Source organism: Eptatretus burgeri, chromosome 17 (assembly GCF_056783735.1).
Source record: "Eptatretus burgeri isolate ZD-2024b chromosome 17, Ebu_testis_v1, whole genome shotgun sequence".
Lineage (NCBI taxonomy): Eukaryota > Metazoa > Chordata > Myxini > Myxiniformes > Myxinidae > Eptatretus > Eptatretus burgeri.
Window position 1 is genome coordinate 13,720,339 of NC_140977.1, and position 17,871 is coordinate 13,738,209.

A 17,871-nucleotide genomic window follows, 5' to 3' on the forward strand; every position below is an offset into this window, starting at 1 on the left:
TATAAAGAAAATTCGAACAATGAATGAAATTCTAACTTTCGAGGAAATTCTGATTTTCGATGAAATTCTAACTTGAGAGGAAATTCAAACAAGGAATGACATTTAAAGTAAAGAGAAAATTCTTACAAGAAAGGGAATTTATCCTTATGATTATATGGATTCATTTATGAGATTTAAAGAAACACAACTTCCTTCAAAAGAAAGTTTCTATAATAACCTTTATGAAGAAGAGATAAGTGATAAGGAATATAAACACGCACAATGATTTGTGAGAATATCATGAGAATATCATGAGAATATCATGATTTGTATAAAAAAAACATGTTTTATTGTTAGCTGATGTGTTTGAAGCTTTTAGATCACTGTCATAATAAAAAATAGTTCTGGATTAGATCCTGCCCACTATGTCACAGCTCCTGGTTTAGCTTGGAGTGCAATGTTGAAAATGACAAAACAAGATATAGATTTAATCAGTGATGTAGATATGCTTTTGATGATTGAGAAGTCTAAGAGATGTGGAATATCACAAGTATGTTCAAAAAGATATGCTAAAGCAAATAATAAATATCTTCCAAATTCTGAGTGAAAAATATAGTAATTATTTGATGTATTTTGATGCTAATAATTTGTATGGATGGGCAATGTCTCAATCTCTGCCTTCTGGTAAATTAGAGTGGGTGGAAGAAAAGGATTATTAAAAAGCTTTGATGAATATTGTTATTTCTTCTCAAGAGGAATTGAATGAGGAAGAAGGAGGTTATTATTTTGAAGTTTATTTGAGGTACCCGAGTGATCTTCATAATAAGCATAAAGACCTTCATTTTGCATGTGAGAAAGAAACCCCAAAGAAAGAATGGTTAAGTGATTATCATAAAAGTTTTAATATCAAAGGTAAATCAACAGAAAAGTTATTAACAACATTCGATGATAAAGAGGGATATGTTTTGCATCAAAGGAACTTGAGACAATATTTATCTGCTGGGTTGAGAGTTGCTAAAATTCATAGTTTTAAAATTTAAACAAAGTCCTTGGATGGAAAAGTATATTAAATTCAATACAGATATGAGAGCAAATACAAAAGTAAAATTTGAAGGGGACTTTTATAAATTAATGAATAATGCTGTATTTGGAAAGACTATGGAAAATGTTAGAAACAGGCAAAACATTACATTCGCAACATCTTGGAAAGAAGCTTCGAGATTGATAAATAAACCAAGTTTTGAGAGAGAAGAGGTTTTTTCAGAGAACTTTTCTGCTATTCATATGAAAAAGGAAAGTATTGTAATGGAGAAATCAATTTATATTGGAACAGCAGTTCTTGATTTCTCAAAGATATTGATGTATGATTATTTGTATAATGATTTAAAGAAAGAGTATGGTGAAAATGTTTCACTGTTCTATATGGACACTGATAGTTTTATCACAGATATAAAAACTGATGATGTTTATAAAGATATGAAGAAAAATATTGGAGTATTTGATACAAGTAATTTTAGTAAGAAGAGAGAGTTATTTTCAAAAAAAAATGAAAAGGTTATTGGTAAGTTTAAGGATGAGTTGGGTGGAAAAGTAATGAGTGAGTTTATTGGATTGAGAGCAAAGGCATATGCTTATAAGTATGGTGATCACATTGATAAAAGGTTAAAGGGAATAAAGAAATATGTAATAAAGAAATCAATAACTTTTAGAAATTATTATAATTGTTTGATGAATAAGAAGAATACAGGAAAATGAACAGAATAAGAAGTTATTAACATAAGATATATAGTGAAGAAGTAAATAAAAAGGCATTAGGAGTCTTTGATAAGAGATTTATTTTAGATAATGGAATAGATTGTGTTCCACATGTAAATTGTATGATCGAGTGAATAGAATAGATTGTGTTCCATATGGACACAAGTTTTAACGATGGGAAGATGGGTTGGGGTTTTTAAGGGCTACCGCCACGTTTTTCACAATATATAAATGGTCGAACCAAGTATTAATCAAACTAAAGAGTGGAGAAAATCTCAGTGTTGGTATATAAATGGAAAACATAATGAATGTAAAAAATATCAAATAAGTCTTCTTGAAAAAATAACTAAAGCAAAGGTAAATAAAACAAATAAGCGAATCGATTAAAAAACTAGTAAGTTGGAGGATGTAAAGAAAATAATAAATATCCTTGAATGGACTGAAAACTTTGATGGTCATCAATTGAACAATGGAAAAATAATTTACTACAATCACAAAATGATATGCAACTCAGGAGGTGGTCAGATGAGATCAATGAGAGAAGTATATCATTTCATAATGACACAAAAGGGGTATCTTGAAAAATATAAAGATTCAAATGTTTTATTTTTAAATATTTTAGATGGGGATTATTGTGCAAAGAAAATTAAACTATTGAAGGAATTTGAGAATGAACAAATCTTTATAGGTTCAATGAGTGAGCTAAACAATATGCATTGGTTATTTGAAAAAGAGTGTCCCTAGGCTTACATGTTTCAGATATTTCTTTAGAATCACGTTGAACAAATCACAGTATATTCACCCTTCTACTTGAACAAATCTTTATCTTATTGCATTGGTTATTTGAAAAGAGTGCCCCAAGGTAAAAGGGGAGACAAATAAATATACCTTAGGATAAAAAGGGGGTTTACTTTTTGGGAAAAAAAAAGTATGAATCGCTGAAAATCCCCCAATTATTTACATAGGGAAAGTGAGCCAGAATCAGTATATTCATCCTACTATTACCTATTGTTTGAATTTACTCTGCTTTTGAAGGGAAATTTCATTTATAAATAATTATATATGGCATCTGAATGTCTGGTTGGAGATATTATTTTCACTCAAATAGAATGTTGGTTGAAGGAGATATCCAGATTTTTATTTTTTTTTTTACACTTTCGTCAGCTTCAGATTACAATATATCATTCCCTAGCCTTTTCAATGTGGGCTGACAGTTTGACCTACATACCACAGAACCATGTGTAATCCATCCAAGTACCCAAGGGGTTGCAGTCTTGACGTCATTCTTTGCCGAGGGTGAACTCACCCCTACAATTCCTGAATATTATATTCCTCAGCCCATCAAAATTAAGCTGGCTGCTACACAAAAGCTGCAAGTGATCTTCACCTTGAACTCTCAACCTGACAGTTGTGGCACCAGCATGTGGGGAAGAAAAACAGACTTCATCTCATGAAATACTATATAAGAACTCAATATTTCTTTGCATTTTAGAATTGAGAGGAAGACTGTGCTGGATATTGAAGCGCCTCTGATATTCTCCATCTTGATATGTTTGTGTTTGTTTTTAATAAATGGCTCAAATGTACAGAAGGAATTGAGAATTTTTTCGACACCGCTCACCTTCACTCTTTCGTTCCTCTTTTCCCCCCGCTTGTGGATACAACTTCCACATTCTCTTCAATCTCATTCTTCCTTCCAGGTCTTCAAGACAGCTGTTCAACACCACCTGAGATATTCCCCTATCTAACCATGATCTTTTCCACCCCAAATGACCCCATTCCAAAGCACTCCCTTTTTACAGGTCATTGTGATTTTTTCCCCTTCTCCCTCACCTCTTCACATTTGTTAGTTTGTCGTTTTGTTACTTTTATGTTTCATTCCCACTTTCCACTTCTCCCTTCCCCTTCATCTCATTTCTAATTCTAATTCTACTCTGTTATTGTTGTTTCCCCCTTTCTGTAATGTTCTCAGTTTTCCACAAGCCTCTATCATGTACAGCATACAAAAATAACAAAAATTGGTGCAAAACAAACACATAACCCATCAAATATCATGTAATACACACGACTCACCATTTAACTGGTCGCATTGCTCCTCTTCCAGACCAAAGGAGTTCACATCCTCTATTTTTATCTGCAGAATCTCGGGAAATCCATTCAGCTTCTCAACCTCCATTTCACACCCGAGCACAGTCAGCTGTTCCGATTATGGCTGCACACAAAAGGAATCCTTCAATCAGCCAACTTGAGCATACATGGTGGGTGAGCCTTTAATGAGGCAGTAAACATACCACTCTTCCTGATGTTTGCTCAATCCTGAGTACCTTGATCCCACAAAGTACCTAAGTACTTGAGACTTTATCCTTTGCCCAAATTCGATACAACACCTTAAACCTTCACCACACACAAACGTGCACCCTTTGACACCCCCAAAACATAGTGGCAATACCTCTGGGTGCTCACATGGTAGCGGCTGAATAAAATAAACAGGGAATCAGTGGTCAGCATGGATGACCCACAAAATATACAACAGAGAAGAAAGTAAATACCTATGGCGTTTTTTTTTTAAGGCCGTGAACAAATTTTTGTACATCACAGGTGATAAATGTGGTCAAATTCATCGAAATTGTGTGTGGTTTCAGAGAAGAAAGCAAATACAAAGCAAGCCCCCCCTCCCCAGTAGAACTCCTTTGACCCAAATTTTTTATTTAAATGTCGTGAACAAACTTTATTATATCACTGGTGATGAAGGTGATTGTAAAGTTTCATAGGCATTGTGTGTGTAGTTTCTGAAAAGAAAGCAAATACAAATTTTGGGGGGCAACCCCCCTTATACCCAGGTAGACCCTGATTTTTCTGATGTCATGAACAATCTTTGGTACATCATGGGTAATGAAGGTTGTGGTCAACATTCATCGGAATTGTGTGCGTCGTTTAATAAAGCAAACACCTCTTCAGTGTGGGGAACCCCCCACCCCCCACTCCCCAAGTAAACTCGATGTAGACCCCTTAGACCCCGATTATTCTTTCAGGCCTTGAAAAAAAAAAAACTTTGGTACATCACGGCTGATGAAGGTTGTGGTCAAGTTTCATTAGAATTGCATGTATAGTTTCTGAGAAGAAAGCAAATACCTATTTTGGGGGCAAACTCCTAAGACCCCCTCAGGACCCTATTTTTTAAATGCGATGAACAAATTTTGGTGCATGTACAGTGATTGACATTGTGGTAAAGTTTCATCAAAATTATATACGTAGTTTCAGAGAAGAAAGCAAATACATATTTTGGGGGGCAAACCCCCCTTAGACCCCAATTTTTCTGATGTCATGAGCAAACTTTTGGACATCATGAGCAAACTATGGGACATCATGGGTGATCAAGGTTGTCGTCAAGTTTCATCAGAACAGTATGTATCGTTCGAGAAGAAAGTAAATAACTCCTGGGGGAAGGGGGTGGGGGTTGACCCCCCCCCAGCCCACGTAAACCTCAGTAACTGATTTTTTTTTTGAATGCCGGGAACAATTGCGGGTTTTTAAGACAACGTGATTGTGTGATTCTATCTATGTCTGAAGAGAGGGAAGAAGCTGCTACCCGTCTCTCTGTAATTGTATTAGTTGCTGATGTAAACTTTGATTTGGCCATACATAAAACATACAAACCTTTTGATATCCATCTAAAATCTGAGCCTGTTTAGCCATTTTATAATGAATACATTCAATACCAAGACTGCGTGGCACACAAGCACAGGGGATGTGTATGAAAGCGTATTTATGCTTAGATGTAATCAATGCAGCACATATGCTAATCGGAAGACAGTTTTCTCACATCACTGGATTTCAGGTAATACATAAGGAACCCACTTTTAAGAAAATAGGAAGGCACTACAACATTCACCTGGGAAGCCTGGTGTTCACTTAACGGTTAAGGTGGCTGGCTTCAGATCTTTGGGTCTTGAGGTTCAGCCACTATATCCATTAAACTAACACCAGGTGGGTTAACACAGTCTGTTATGCTTCTTCGGCCAGCAAAGTGAGTACCAGGTCAGGGCAGGTATGGGAGCAAGCACCGGGGCAGCGCGTCGCTGCATCCACATTCCGCCAGAACTCTAGAGGCCTCCGTCTGGCCATTCCCCAGGTAGATTCCTGGCCCATCCCCATCTCCTAGAGATGCCATTCAACCTGATGCAACCATGAAAAACGCAGTCGGCCCATTGGCCACCTCCACTCACGAGGCTCCCTCACTGAGAGAATCTGTTAAGCAAGATAACGAGCCGCATGTCTCGACAGCCAAAGCTCACCCTCATGGACTATACAGGTAACAAATCTCATCTGAGTCTCTCTCAGCAACCGCTCGGTGAACACAAAGTCTAACCATCAAGAGACAATGATCCTCTGAAGAGACCTGGTACCAAAGGAGTTCACTCTCCATCTCAGATCCCTGGTCAGAGTACAAGTCTCACATCCGTAGAATAAGACTTGAATCACCAAGGACTTAAAGACTCAGATTTTCATTCTCCTGCAGTTACCGAGAGCGCCACACCCCATGATCCAGTGAATCCATGACTCCACAGGCCTGACACAGACGTCTATTGACCTCTTGCTCACAGCATGCGGAGACATCAATATCACTTCCAAGGGAAGTGAATCTATCCATGACCTCAACATCCACACCGTGCACAAACAGGTACAGAGAAGATAGCAGCATCCAATAAGTCATTGAAAGCCTGACTCTTACTTTTGACTGAGGAAACCCATAATCTCAGCGGCTCCGACTCGTCATTCAACACCTCGAAGGCCCCCATAAGGATATCCACCATCTCCGCAAATATGACTGAATAATCTGTGAAATCAAGGTCTGAGATATTGACATTCCCAAACAATGCACTGCAGCTTGATCTTGCTGAAGTCCATACAAGTGCTGAAAAGTGTGGGAGCCAATATACACCCCTGATGAATGCAGTATAAACTGGAAATAAGTTGGAAATGGAACCACCACATCTCACAGCACTCTCAGTACTAGAGTGTAGTTCAGACATTAGATTGATTAGTTTTGGTGGCATCCCACGAAGACCGACAATCGCCCAGAGGTCATTCCCGATTCACTGAATCGAACGCTTTGCAGATATCAATATAGGCTACAAGCAGCCCCTGCTGAAACTCTCGTCGACATTCCGGTGAGGACCCGAAGAGCAAGGATACGGTCAATCGTTGACCCCTTTGGTGTAAAGCCTGACTGCTCTGGACGCTGGTGCTCAAGCAGATGGTGGTGAGTCCCACCAAGAATTATCCGAGCAAAGACCTTGCCTGGCACTGAGAACAGCATCACCCATTGGTTGTTGATGCAGTCCTGGCAACCAACCTTCCCTTTCCAGAGAGGGACAACAAGGCCCCTCTTCCAGTCAGTTGGAATGATGCCTATGTTCCAGGCAAAGCACAGAACTGCTTGCAATGGCATGAGTACAGCATTTCAATCAGCCTTGAGAAGTTCAGCATGGATGCCACAGATCCCTGGAGCTGTACCCCATTTCAACTGGTTCACTGCAGCCTGTGTTTACACAAAGGAATGTGGATCACAGTTGATTGAAGGGTCAGCAATAAGGACAGTAACACCCCCGACATCCAACGCGACAGCTGGTGGATCAACCTGGGACAGCCGCTCAAAGCAATTGGCAAATTGGGCCTTCACTTCGGACTCATCTGTCAAGAGCCCACCACCCTTCGCTCTCACTGCAATACACCGAGGGATGGGCTCGGAGGAAAGCAATGCACAAATTCCCCTGTAAGCAGGACGAGAATTACTTGACCACAAGTGATGCGCTACCCCCTCACAGATTCTTCGCACATCGGCCTCCTTGTCCACCCTTAACACACGTACAGTTTTACGCCTCAACTCTCTGAACAGCTCAGCTCTGCCATCAAGCCTGGCCCTGCGACTCTAGTCAATGGTATCCAGTGTCCCTTGAGAGACAAAATTCTTCTGGGCCCAATGACGAGTTCCAAGACATCAACCGGCAACATCAAGGCCGGTGGTCTTGGAGGCACTCCACAACTCCTTCAGGATTCTTCAGGCCAGGTCAGGTCAGGTTTGAGAGCATGGGATAGAGCAGCGCGTCGCTGCATCCACTTTCCGCCAGTACTCCAGGGGCTTCTGTCTGGCCATCCCCCAGGCAGATGCCTGGCCCATTCCCAACTTCTTGAGATGCCGATCAACCGGCTGCAACCACGAGGCACGTGGTCGGTCCATTGGCCTCCTCCACAAGACTCCCTCACTGAGAGAATCTGGTGAGCAGGATCAGCGTCAGGAAAACGAGCCACATGTCCATACAGCCGCAGCGGACGCTCACGGACTATGCAGGTTGAGTGGTGAGGAAGACAGACGCACCGAAGGACGAGAATAAACTTACTGGATTAAAGAGGGGTTATTGAATTGATGTTTGGTGAAGGGGATAATTGGTGAATTGAGAAAGGCAGAGGGGGGGAATTGTTGGAACACACCGATGGGGTATTGAAAGGAGGATTGAAAGTAGCAGAGAGGGTGGAGGAAAAACATCACATAGGGGATGCACAAACCAGCCTCAACACATGTCATGTCACCCCCCACCCCCCACCCCAAACCATTAGACAAGGGGCAAAGATTCACCTACACATCAAGTAATGAAACAACTCATCCCTGAATTTCCTGCATGCCTATGTACGCTCTACCCTGGGGTACATTTCCAAAACCGTCACAATATTATGAGATTATGGGACGTGAGGTTACTAAAGAAAGCAGGTTAAAGTGAATAACAATTACATTTCATGTATAAACATTAAACATAGGGCCAAATACCCCTGGGCGCTCACCTGTAGCGGCTGGATAAAATAACCAGGCAACCACTGGAAGGCATGGATGACCCACACACTATGTAACGAGGAAGAAAGTAAATACCGATGGATTTTTTTTTTCAATGTCGGTGAACAAACTTTGGTACATCACGGGTGATGAAAGTCGGAGTGAAGTTTCATCGGAATTGGGTGTGTCGTTTCAGAGAAGAGCGCAAATCCCTATTTTGGGGATGATCCTGTTGACCCATCGGACCAGATTTTTTTTTTTTAATGCTATGAACAAACTTTGGTACATATACTGTGATGAACGTTTTGGTAAAGGTCCATCGAAATCGTATGTGTAGCGTCAGAGAAGAAGTTACAAGTATTTGTGGACGGACTGACGGACAAACGGATGCTCCGGAACTACGTTCCAGATGAGCTAGAAATGGAACAAGAATGATAATAAAATGTGTAAAACGGTTTATGTAAACAAAAATCGATATTATTGAGTAAATCCACACGACAATTCATTGTACGATGAACAAAACACCCCCCCCCCCCAATTAGTAAATGGACGAACCCACCTGTCCCACGGTGGAACGTTGTGGTTTTTAATCAAGAGTCCGTTGGAGCAGCTAAAGATGAAAGGTAATTACCGAACGGGGATGAAAAAGAAAGCTCAGCAGGTGAAAATGATTTTAACAAAATCATGGAAAATTAACTTTATTTTCGTTACACGACAAGAGGGACGGAAATTACGTTGATGGCAATTCAGAACTCTGGGGGTGGGGATGAGGGTGGGGATGAGGGTGGGGATGAGGGTGGGGATGAGGGTGGGGATGAGGGTGGGGATGAGGGTGGGGATGAGGATGGGGGTTGGGATGGGGATGGGGGTGGGGTTGAGGTTGAGGGTGAGGATGGGGATGGGGGTGGGGTGGGGATGATGGTGGGGGTGGGGTGAGGGTGAGGATGGGGGTTTTGGTGGGGATGGGGATGGAGATGGGGATGGGGAGGAGGATGGGGGTGGAGATGGGGATAGGGAGGAGGATGGGGGTGGAGATGGGGATGGGGAGGAGGATGGGGGTGGGATGGGGTGGGATGGGGGTGGGATGGGGGTGGGATGGGGGTGGGATGGGGGTGGGATGGGGGTGGGATGGGGGTGGGATGGGGGTGGGATGGGGGAGGAGGATGGGGGTGGGATGGGGGAGGAGGCTGGGGGAGGAGGATGGGGGAGGAGGATGGGGGAGGAGGCTGGGGGAGGAGGATGGGGGTGGGATGGGGGTGGGAGTGAGAGGGCGTGGGGGTGAGAGGGCGTGGGGGTGAGAGGGCGTGGGGGTGAGAGGGCGTGGGGGTGAGAGGACGTGGGGCGAGAGGACGTGGGGCGAGAGGGCGTGGGGGTGAGAGGGCGAGAGGGCGTGGGGGTGAGAGGGCGAGAGGGCGTGGGGGTGAGAGGGCGAGAGGGCGTGGGGGTGAGAGGGCGAGAGGGCGTGGGGGTGAGAGGGCGAGAGGGCGTGGGGGTGAGAGGGCGTGGGGGTGAGAGGGCGTGGGGGTGAGAGGGCGTGGGGGTGAGAGGGCGTGGGGGTGAGAGGGCGTGGGGGTGAGAGGGGGTGTGGGGTGGGGGTGAGAGGGTGTGGGGGTGAGGGTGGGGTGAGGGTGGGGATGACGGTGGGGTGAGGATGACGGTGGGGTGAGGGTGACGGTGGGGTGAGGGTGACGGTGGGGTGAGGGTGAGGGTGACGGTGGGGTGAGGGTGACGGTGGGGTGAGGGTGAGGGTGACGGTGGGGTGAGGGTGACGGTGGGGTGAGGGTGACGGTGGGGTGAGGGTGACGGTGGGGTGAGGGTGAGGGTGGGGTGAGGGTGAGGGTGGGGTGAGGATGGGGGTGGGGTGAGGATGGGGGTGGGGTGAGGATGGGGGTGAGGGGTGAGGATGGGGGTGAGGGGGTGAGGAGGAGGGAATGGGGTGAGGGTGAGGAGGAGGATGGGTGAGGAGGATGGGTGAGGAGGATGGGTGAGGAGGATGGGTGAGGAGGATGGGTGAGGAGGATGGGTGAGGAGGATGGGGGTGAGGAGGATGGGGGTGAGGAGGATGGGGGTGAGGAGGATGGGGGTGAGGAGGATGGGGGTGAGGATGGGGGTGAGGATGGGGGTGGGGGACGGGATGGTGGTGGAGGTGAGGGTGTGAGGTAAACAAAGTAGATCCACTATTCACCTTCTCACACGATTTGTCCTCCTGACGAGTTTGGTTAAGATTTGATAATTAACTACTGAACACATCGACCACAGACACGCAGAGACACACAAACACTGAATTGAGTAGTTTAAATAACGACAGGGCCTACACTGATCCACCATTGTGATCCATGAGATCTACAAATGACTAAAACCTCCACTGGTCACTTAACGGTCAGAAAAACATGAACATCGCGGGTCACGTCACGTGGTTACCCTTGGTGATCGCTGATATCTCGGGTAGAAACATGTTATAATCTGTATCACTAGTTTAATGTTACTCACGAAGATGTTTAAAAACCAGAAATCTTGACAACACAAAACTTCCTTTACTCACAACTCGCTGCGGGAAATGTTTCGCTCCCTGTGCGCGTCTCGGGAACACGGATCCACGCTTGATGCACACTCGACTCTTCTTCTTCTTCTTCTCTATTATATATTACATCTCTGGAATCCCTCTCGATCGTTTTCTCATCCTCAGCCGATAATCTTATTAAAATCATTCCTCACAAAAAATATCTAACGGTGAAAAAAATCGAGGAAAAAGAAGGTTCGACAAGCCAAGCTAAACGATACACCCCTGTTGGTATTTTGAGAGTTGAACGGCACAGAAAGGTTGTTGTTGTTGTTGTTGTTCTGTTTGTTTTAATTGCACGCCTGATTGTTAATAATAATCATGAGTTTAATGTCGTGTGTGTGTGTGTGTGTGTGTGTGTGTGTACGTTTACATATATATATAGTGCATACAATAATAACTACGTTTTGACAATGCGTGGTTAAAAATGAAATTGAATAAGAAAGATTCATACAGATACAAATAGATTCACTGTGACTCGAGAGCCCAACCCAACATTTTGGTGCTGATTGTTGAAATGAAATGAGTAAAGACACATTCAAAGTACACAGTCTGACAAATAAATAAATAATGGATGGTCTTGGATGATGGCTTTTACTCTATCCTCCACCCGACGAGAGTACAAAAAGAGGAATTGTGACGTCAATTGTGACGTCATAGCACCGTGTCCTGTCATTGGTTTGGTAAATAAATAGCCATAACCTGTGAACCACTTGTCCGATTAATGTCAAATCTTGAAAAGGCACAGACTCACTCAGGTCGCCAGCAATATACATAACTTGGGATAGCAATATACAATATACATGACACCACCAACAGCTGAAACGGATGAAGAGGAACGATATCAAACCTTGAAAAGGCACATACTCAGGTCCCCAGCGTCAATTGTGACGTGCGTGCCCGTACGTAATTGTGACGTCATATCAAACGAAGAAGAAGAGTTGTGACGTCAATCGTGCAAAAAAAATTAAAAAGAGGAAGAATTGTGATGTCAATCGTGATGTCATAGCACCGTGTCCTGTCATTGGTTGGTAAGTAAATGGCGATAACTTGGAAACCACTTGTCCGATTAATATCAAACCTTGAAAAGGCACATACTCAGGTCCCCCAGCAATATTCCTGGCAAGTTTCAATTACATCAGACCAGTGGTTGTCGAGAAACAGCGGTCGCAGACACCACACACAGACACACAGAGATTGCTGGAATTATAGAGACTCGTGCATGCCCGTACGCGTGTGCCCATACGTGCGTGCCCGTACATGCGTGGCCGTACATGGGGAAAAAAAAGAAAAGAAAAAAAAGAAGAATTGTGACATCAATTGTGATGTCATAGTGTTACCGTTGCCGGGACGTCGGCCGCGACCCGACCGCCAGACGGAGCCACAAGTCAGCTCAACCAATCGCCCGGAATTCAGATCGTACTTCTCCGGAAAAGTCCGGAGAAGACAGGTCCCTTTTGGACCGAAACTCGCCAATGGATAGACCACGTGGGGTAGGGTCGATTGCCAACTTCAATTTACGTAAGTACCCACGTGGTCTAACTACTGGGGAATTTCACCCTCAAAGGAAACTCGTACAGAAACGAGCCGCTTAGCGAGCCCGTTCCGTGTGCGATGCCGAGCGGTTTTAATCGCCAAGTTCTGTCGGTCAGATTATCCCGTTACGGTGGCACAACGGCCTTGCTAGTTTCCAACACGCGCGACACACTCAGTCAATGCAGAAATGGACTCGACACGCTGAGTACATTCAACAAATGGGGATATTTATTTATATAGCCAAAAACACGTGGGCAATGGCGACCGGGTTGAGTGAGGGACGGTGCTGCAATTGTTGTTGTTGTTGTTGTTGTAGGAGTAGTTGATGTATAAAAGCTGACTATAAAATAACTCACAGCGCACACACGAAATTCCCATTAGACAATAGACATAGGGGATGGATTCTAACTATAAACACATACTTATCGAAACAAGCCGGTAGTCGACATGGCTGCTCGCTCGAGATGGAAAGCTGGCCGACGCAACGAGCCGATATTCATATCCATGCTATCAATCAATTTAGCACAATAAATATGATTATCACAGCCCTCTTAGTTTGTGCCCAGAAACCCCCCTTGTGAAATTTCAGGCATGTTTCCAAAGAGACTCTAAAAAATGGCAGCCCTGGTAATTCCATTTATCTATTCGCTAAAGATTTTATTTTTTGATATGATGCTGTAAGACATTCTCCTTGGGCACAAAAAAAGCAGGTCCCTCGGAGGTCCAGTTTCGGAGGTATTGATTTTTTTGTACAGTAAACAATAAGTGTACGATGTACGATAAAGTATTTTAGCTGTTGCTAAGCAATGGAGGTTTGCACAGCAACCATTCATTTTTGTGTACATGCTCGCCACATTGTACACATTTCACCGAAGGTTCATCAAAATCAGACTCTTTCTCTTAGAGATATTCGCAATTAACCATTTCTGAAATGTTCGACATGTACTCGCCCAAAACATATCTCCTCCTACAAATATTTTTTGTTAGGGCTGCAAATTGGCATGGAGCTAGATAGATGGCGCACAGAACTCTAAGCTTCGATTTTTTCCCCCATTTTGACCACTTTAAAGGGCCGTAGCTATGCCGTTGCTGGGGCCCGGGGTCCCATATTCGAAAGCTCATGATTCCCAGAAATATTGGTCCGACCTACCAAATTTAATCGGAATCGGTTGAGTGGTTTAGCCCCTAGGCTTGACCAAAGTTTTGCGGACAGACAGACAGATGGAAATGTCCAGAATAAGGGTGCTCTAAGAGCAGCCAATAATTGAACTACAGGGACTCTGGCAGTTTGTGTGCAAAAGGTTTCCAAATCCGTAACAGTATAACTGTGGATAATCAGGGAAAACTTCATTTTTTCCAATTTTTATGGGTTTTGGTGATAGATCTCACATAGTATAACTGTGGATCATCAAGGAAAACTCCATTTTTCAAAATTTCTGAAATTTGTGAGTCTCCTTGCTAAAACTTGGATTCTGGCTCATCAAGGTAGAACTTGTTCAGCTGGTGTTGTCTTGATAACTCACAATGAATACCATCAATGTACGACTCTTTTTCAGGATTTTGTGAGTCTCCAAGGAATAACGCTTTGGCTGGGTCATCAAGGTCGAGCTCGTTTCCTTGGGTCTTGGTCGGTCACAAGGTCTTTAACCAAACCAACAATTTCACCCAAAGTTGTGGCAAAAACAGTATTTTCATTTTGTATTTCTGATACAATTTACTGTGAGAGAAAATATTACTGTATTAATTAAGTGATTTAATTATTAACTTATTATATGCTTAAATCAAACTCCGTAAATAGGAAAAGAAAATCTTATCTCAACAGATAAGAGGTTTGAATCCAGTTCATCAATTTGAAGATTTAGTTCCATACAGGTAGTCGGACTCCAAGGAACTCCAAAGTCATCCCATTCGAGAGCAACACAGCCGTCCATTCTCAATGAAAGTAAAAATATGTTTAAATTTAGCCTGTGTTGCAGCTCTTTATATAAGAATGGTGGGTGTGGTCTCTGGGAATTTCCCGAGGCAAGCCAAGGCAAGCCCTGTGGGGCAGGACAGAACTGCAAATGATGTAGGAGTAGGTGGTCCTTCCAAAAGTGTGTGGGGCTTAGGAAAAGTGGGTGTGGCTTATGTGAAAGTGGGTGTGGCTTAGGCAAAGTGGGCGTGGCTTAGGGAAATATTTGGATCAGGAGATGCTCAGGACAAGAACATTAAGAGGTATGTCATTTCATCTCTGCTCAACAAAAATACTGAAACCAAGAACCAAGTTCAGGTAATACTCAATGGTGATGAGTGTTGGAAGAAAATTAAATTATTCCCGAAAATAAAACACGAATATTCATCGTATCTGCATATGACGACTCGATTTTATTGAAGAAATGATCATATCAGGGCAGGTCAGGTATGGGAGCATGCACCAGAGCAGCGCGTCGCTGCGTCCACTTTCCGCCGGAACTCCAGAGGCAGATGCCTGGCCCATCCCCATCTCCTTGAGATGCCGATCAACCTACTGCAACCACGAGGCACGTGGTCGGCCCATTGGCCTCCTCCACTCACGAGACTCCCTCGCTGAGAGAATCTGGTGAGCAATATCAGCGTCAGGAAAATGAGCCACATGTCCAGACAGCCGCAGCAGACACTCACGGACTATGCAGGTAACAAATCTCATTTGAGTCTCTCTCAACAACTGCTCGTTGGACACAAAGTCCGAGCAGCGATAGCCAAGGATTCTCCGAAAAGACCTGATACCAAAGGAATTAAGTCTCTGTCTCAGATCCCTGGTCAGAGTCCAAGTCTCACATCCATTTAGCAAGACTGGAAGCACCAAGGACCTGAAGACTCGGAATTTCGTCCTCCCGCACAGGTACTGGCAGCACCACAACCAATGATCCAGTGACTCCATGACTCCCCAGACATCTAAATGATCATATGAAAGGAGGTGAAGCCCAGCCCATGGCAGGGGGAGTAGTGTCAAAGGGGGGAGCTATGATGAAGTAATGTCTACCAGTTTGAAAAGGAGAAATATGAGTGAGTGTAAGCGAGCAAATATTGCAACTTTGAGAAATGGTAAACATTACTGCGTCAAAGCTTCCCTTTTGACACTACTGTTGACCTTTGGCCTATGTTGACCTGTTGGTCTATGTCAACCTTAAAATAATTGATTGGTTGAATTCAGTGACCTGAAATGTAAATCCTCTTCAAATTTCAACTCAATCGGATGAAAATTGACAGTTTAAAAAATTCGGTCAATGTTTACCTTTTGGTCAATGTTGACCTCAAAAACAATTGGGTCATTGAATTCAGTGACCTGAAATATAAATCCTCTTCAAATCTCAAGTTAGTTGAATGAAAATTGAGGATTTTAGAAATACCACCTAATAGTTGTTGACCTTGGGTCGATGTTAACCCTTTGGTCCATGTTGATCTAATTAATAATTGTCTGGTTGAATTCAGTGACCTGAAATATAAATCTTCAAATTTCAAGTCAATCGAATGAAAATTGAGGAATTCAGAAATACCACCTTGGTTGTTGACCTTTTGCCCGATGTTGACCTCAAAAATAATTGGCTGGTTGAAACCAATGACCTGAAATATAAATCCTCTTCAAATTTCAAGTCAATTGGATGAAAATTGAGGATTCTAGAAATAGCACCTTAGTTGTTGATCTTTCACCGATGTTGATCTATTGGTCGATGTTGACCTCAAAAATAATTGGCTGTTTTAATTCAGTGAACAAATATGCAACTCCTCTTCAAATTTCAAGTCAATCGGTTGACAATTGACAATTTTAGAATTTTGGCCTATGTAGACCTCAAAAATAATTGGTGGTTGAATTCAGTGACCTGAAGTGAAAATCCTCTTCAAATTTCATATAAATTGGATGAAAATTGAGGATTTTAGAAATCTCACCTGTTGTTAACCTTTGGCCTATGTTGACCTTTTGGTCGATGTTGACCTCAAAAACAATTGGCTAGTGGAATTCAGTAAACTGAAATATAAATCCTCTTCAAATTTCAAGTCAATCGGATGAAAATTGAGTATTTAAAAAATCTCACCGAAGTTGACCTTTGGCCCATGTTGATCTTTTGACCTCAAAAACAATAGCCTTTTTCCTTATGACAAACTCGACCATGTGGTGAAGTTTTGTGAAGATTGGTTTAGAATTGTGATTTAAAAACAGACAGACTGACAGAATAACAAAATCGACTGACCAATTTCCAGTACTTGAAAAAATCTTAGATTTTGCAAGTAAAAAACATATAGACAAATGCATCCGAATGCAGTACCCTCTCCAACGAGGGTAATAAATTGAATTGGCCACAGGTGGACTCCAATCAATTTGCAGAGACACCTCATGGATGATCAAAGGAAATTGGATGCACCTCAGCTGAATCTGGAGTGTTAAAACAAAGGGGTTGAATACTTATTGACGCAAAACATTTCAGCTTTTCATTTAAAAAAATTTCTAAAAACATGTTTTCACTTTATTATTATGGGGTATTTTGTGTAGATTGGTGACAATTTTTTTTTATTTAATCCATTTTAATTCAGGCTGCAATGCAACAAAATGTGATAAAAATCAAGGTGTGTAAATACTTTCTGAAAGTACTGTAGTTGGAAGTTGCCCAAGGTGTCCGTAATAACTCGCCCACTCTTCACCAACGACAACATATCTCGCAAGTCTTGTTTACATTTTTATCTTATTAAAATTAATCGGTGAAGCCATTGCTCCAACATGTCACTGTACTCAAACTGGCATTTTCATGAAAATTCAATATCTTGTTGAAAATATTTTTCAATTGTAGGGATGTGTCCCTTTTTCACTTCTTAGAAAGTCTGAGTTCAAAAGTATGCCCTGCGTTAAAGAGGGTTCACCATAATTGAGAAATCTTTGATTGTAGCCAATCATGCGGCTTTCCCCACAGGATGCTGGCTTGTTGATCGGAGTCACAGATAGTGTTCGCTCTCAGTGGTGTGTCAATCATCATCATCATCACACGATAATATGTATGTATGTGTGTGTGTGTGTGTGTGTGTGTGTCGTTGGTGATTATGTCCATGTGCGGGTTTCAGAAGGTGGGATGAGGTCCTCCCAGAACTCAAAATCTCCACCTCCTTTTTTGGTAAAGCCTCATGATTCATGAAGCAAACTGTGAAACTTTGTTCTCAAAGCCTCTTTCCAAGGGTTCTTTTCAAAATCCTCCCTAAACCTCTG

At 42.8% G+C, this 17,871-nt stretch overlaps 1 protein-coding gene across 1 annotated transcript in view; it reads right to left on the reverse strand.

The window, feature by feature from the left end:
* The window catches only part of LOC147009353 (uncharacterized), an 82,928-nt gene that overhangs the window by 22,062 nt on the left and 42,995 nt on the right, over nucleotides 1-17,871 (reverse strand). Inside the window, exon 3 of the mRNA XM_085861181.1 lies at nucleotides 3,808-3,940. Coding sequence (XP_085717307.1) covers nucleotides 3,808-3,940 — 133 coding nt within the window. The remainder of the gene's footprint in view (nucleotides 1-3,807; nucleotides 3,941-17,871) is intronic.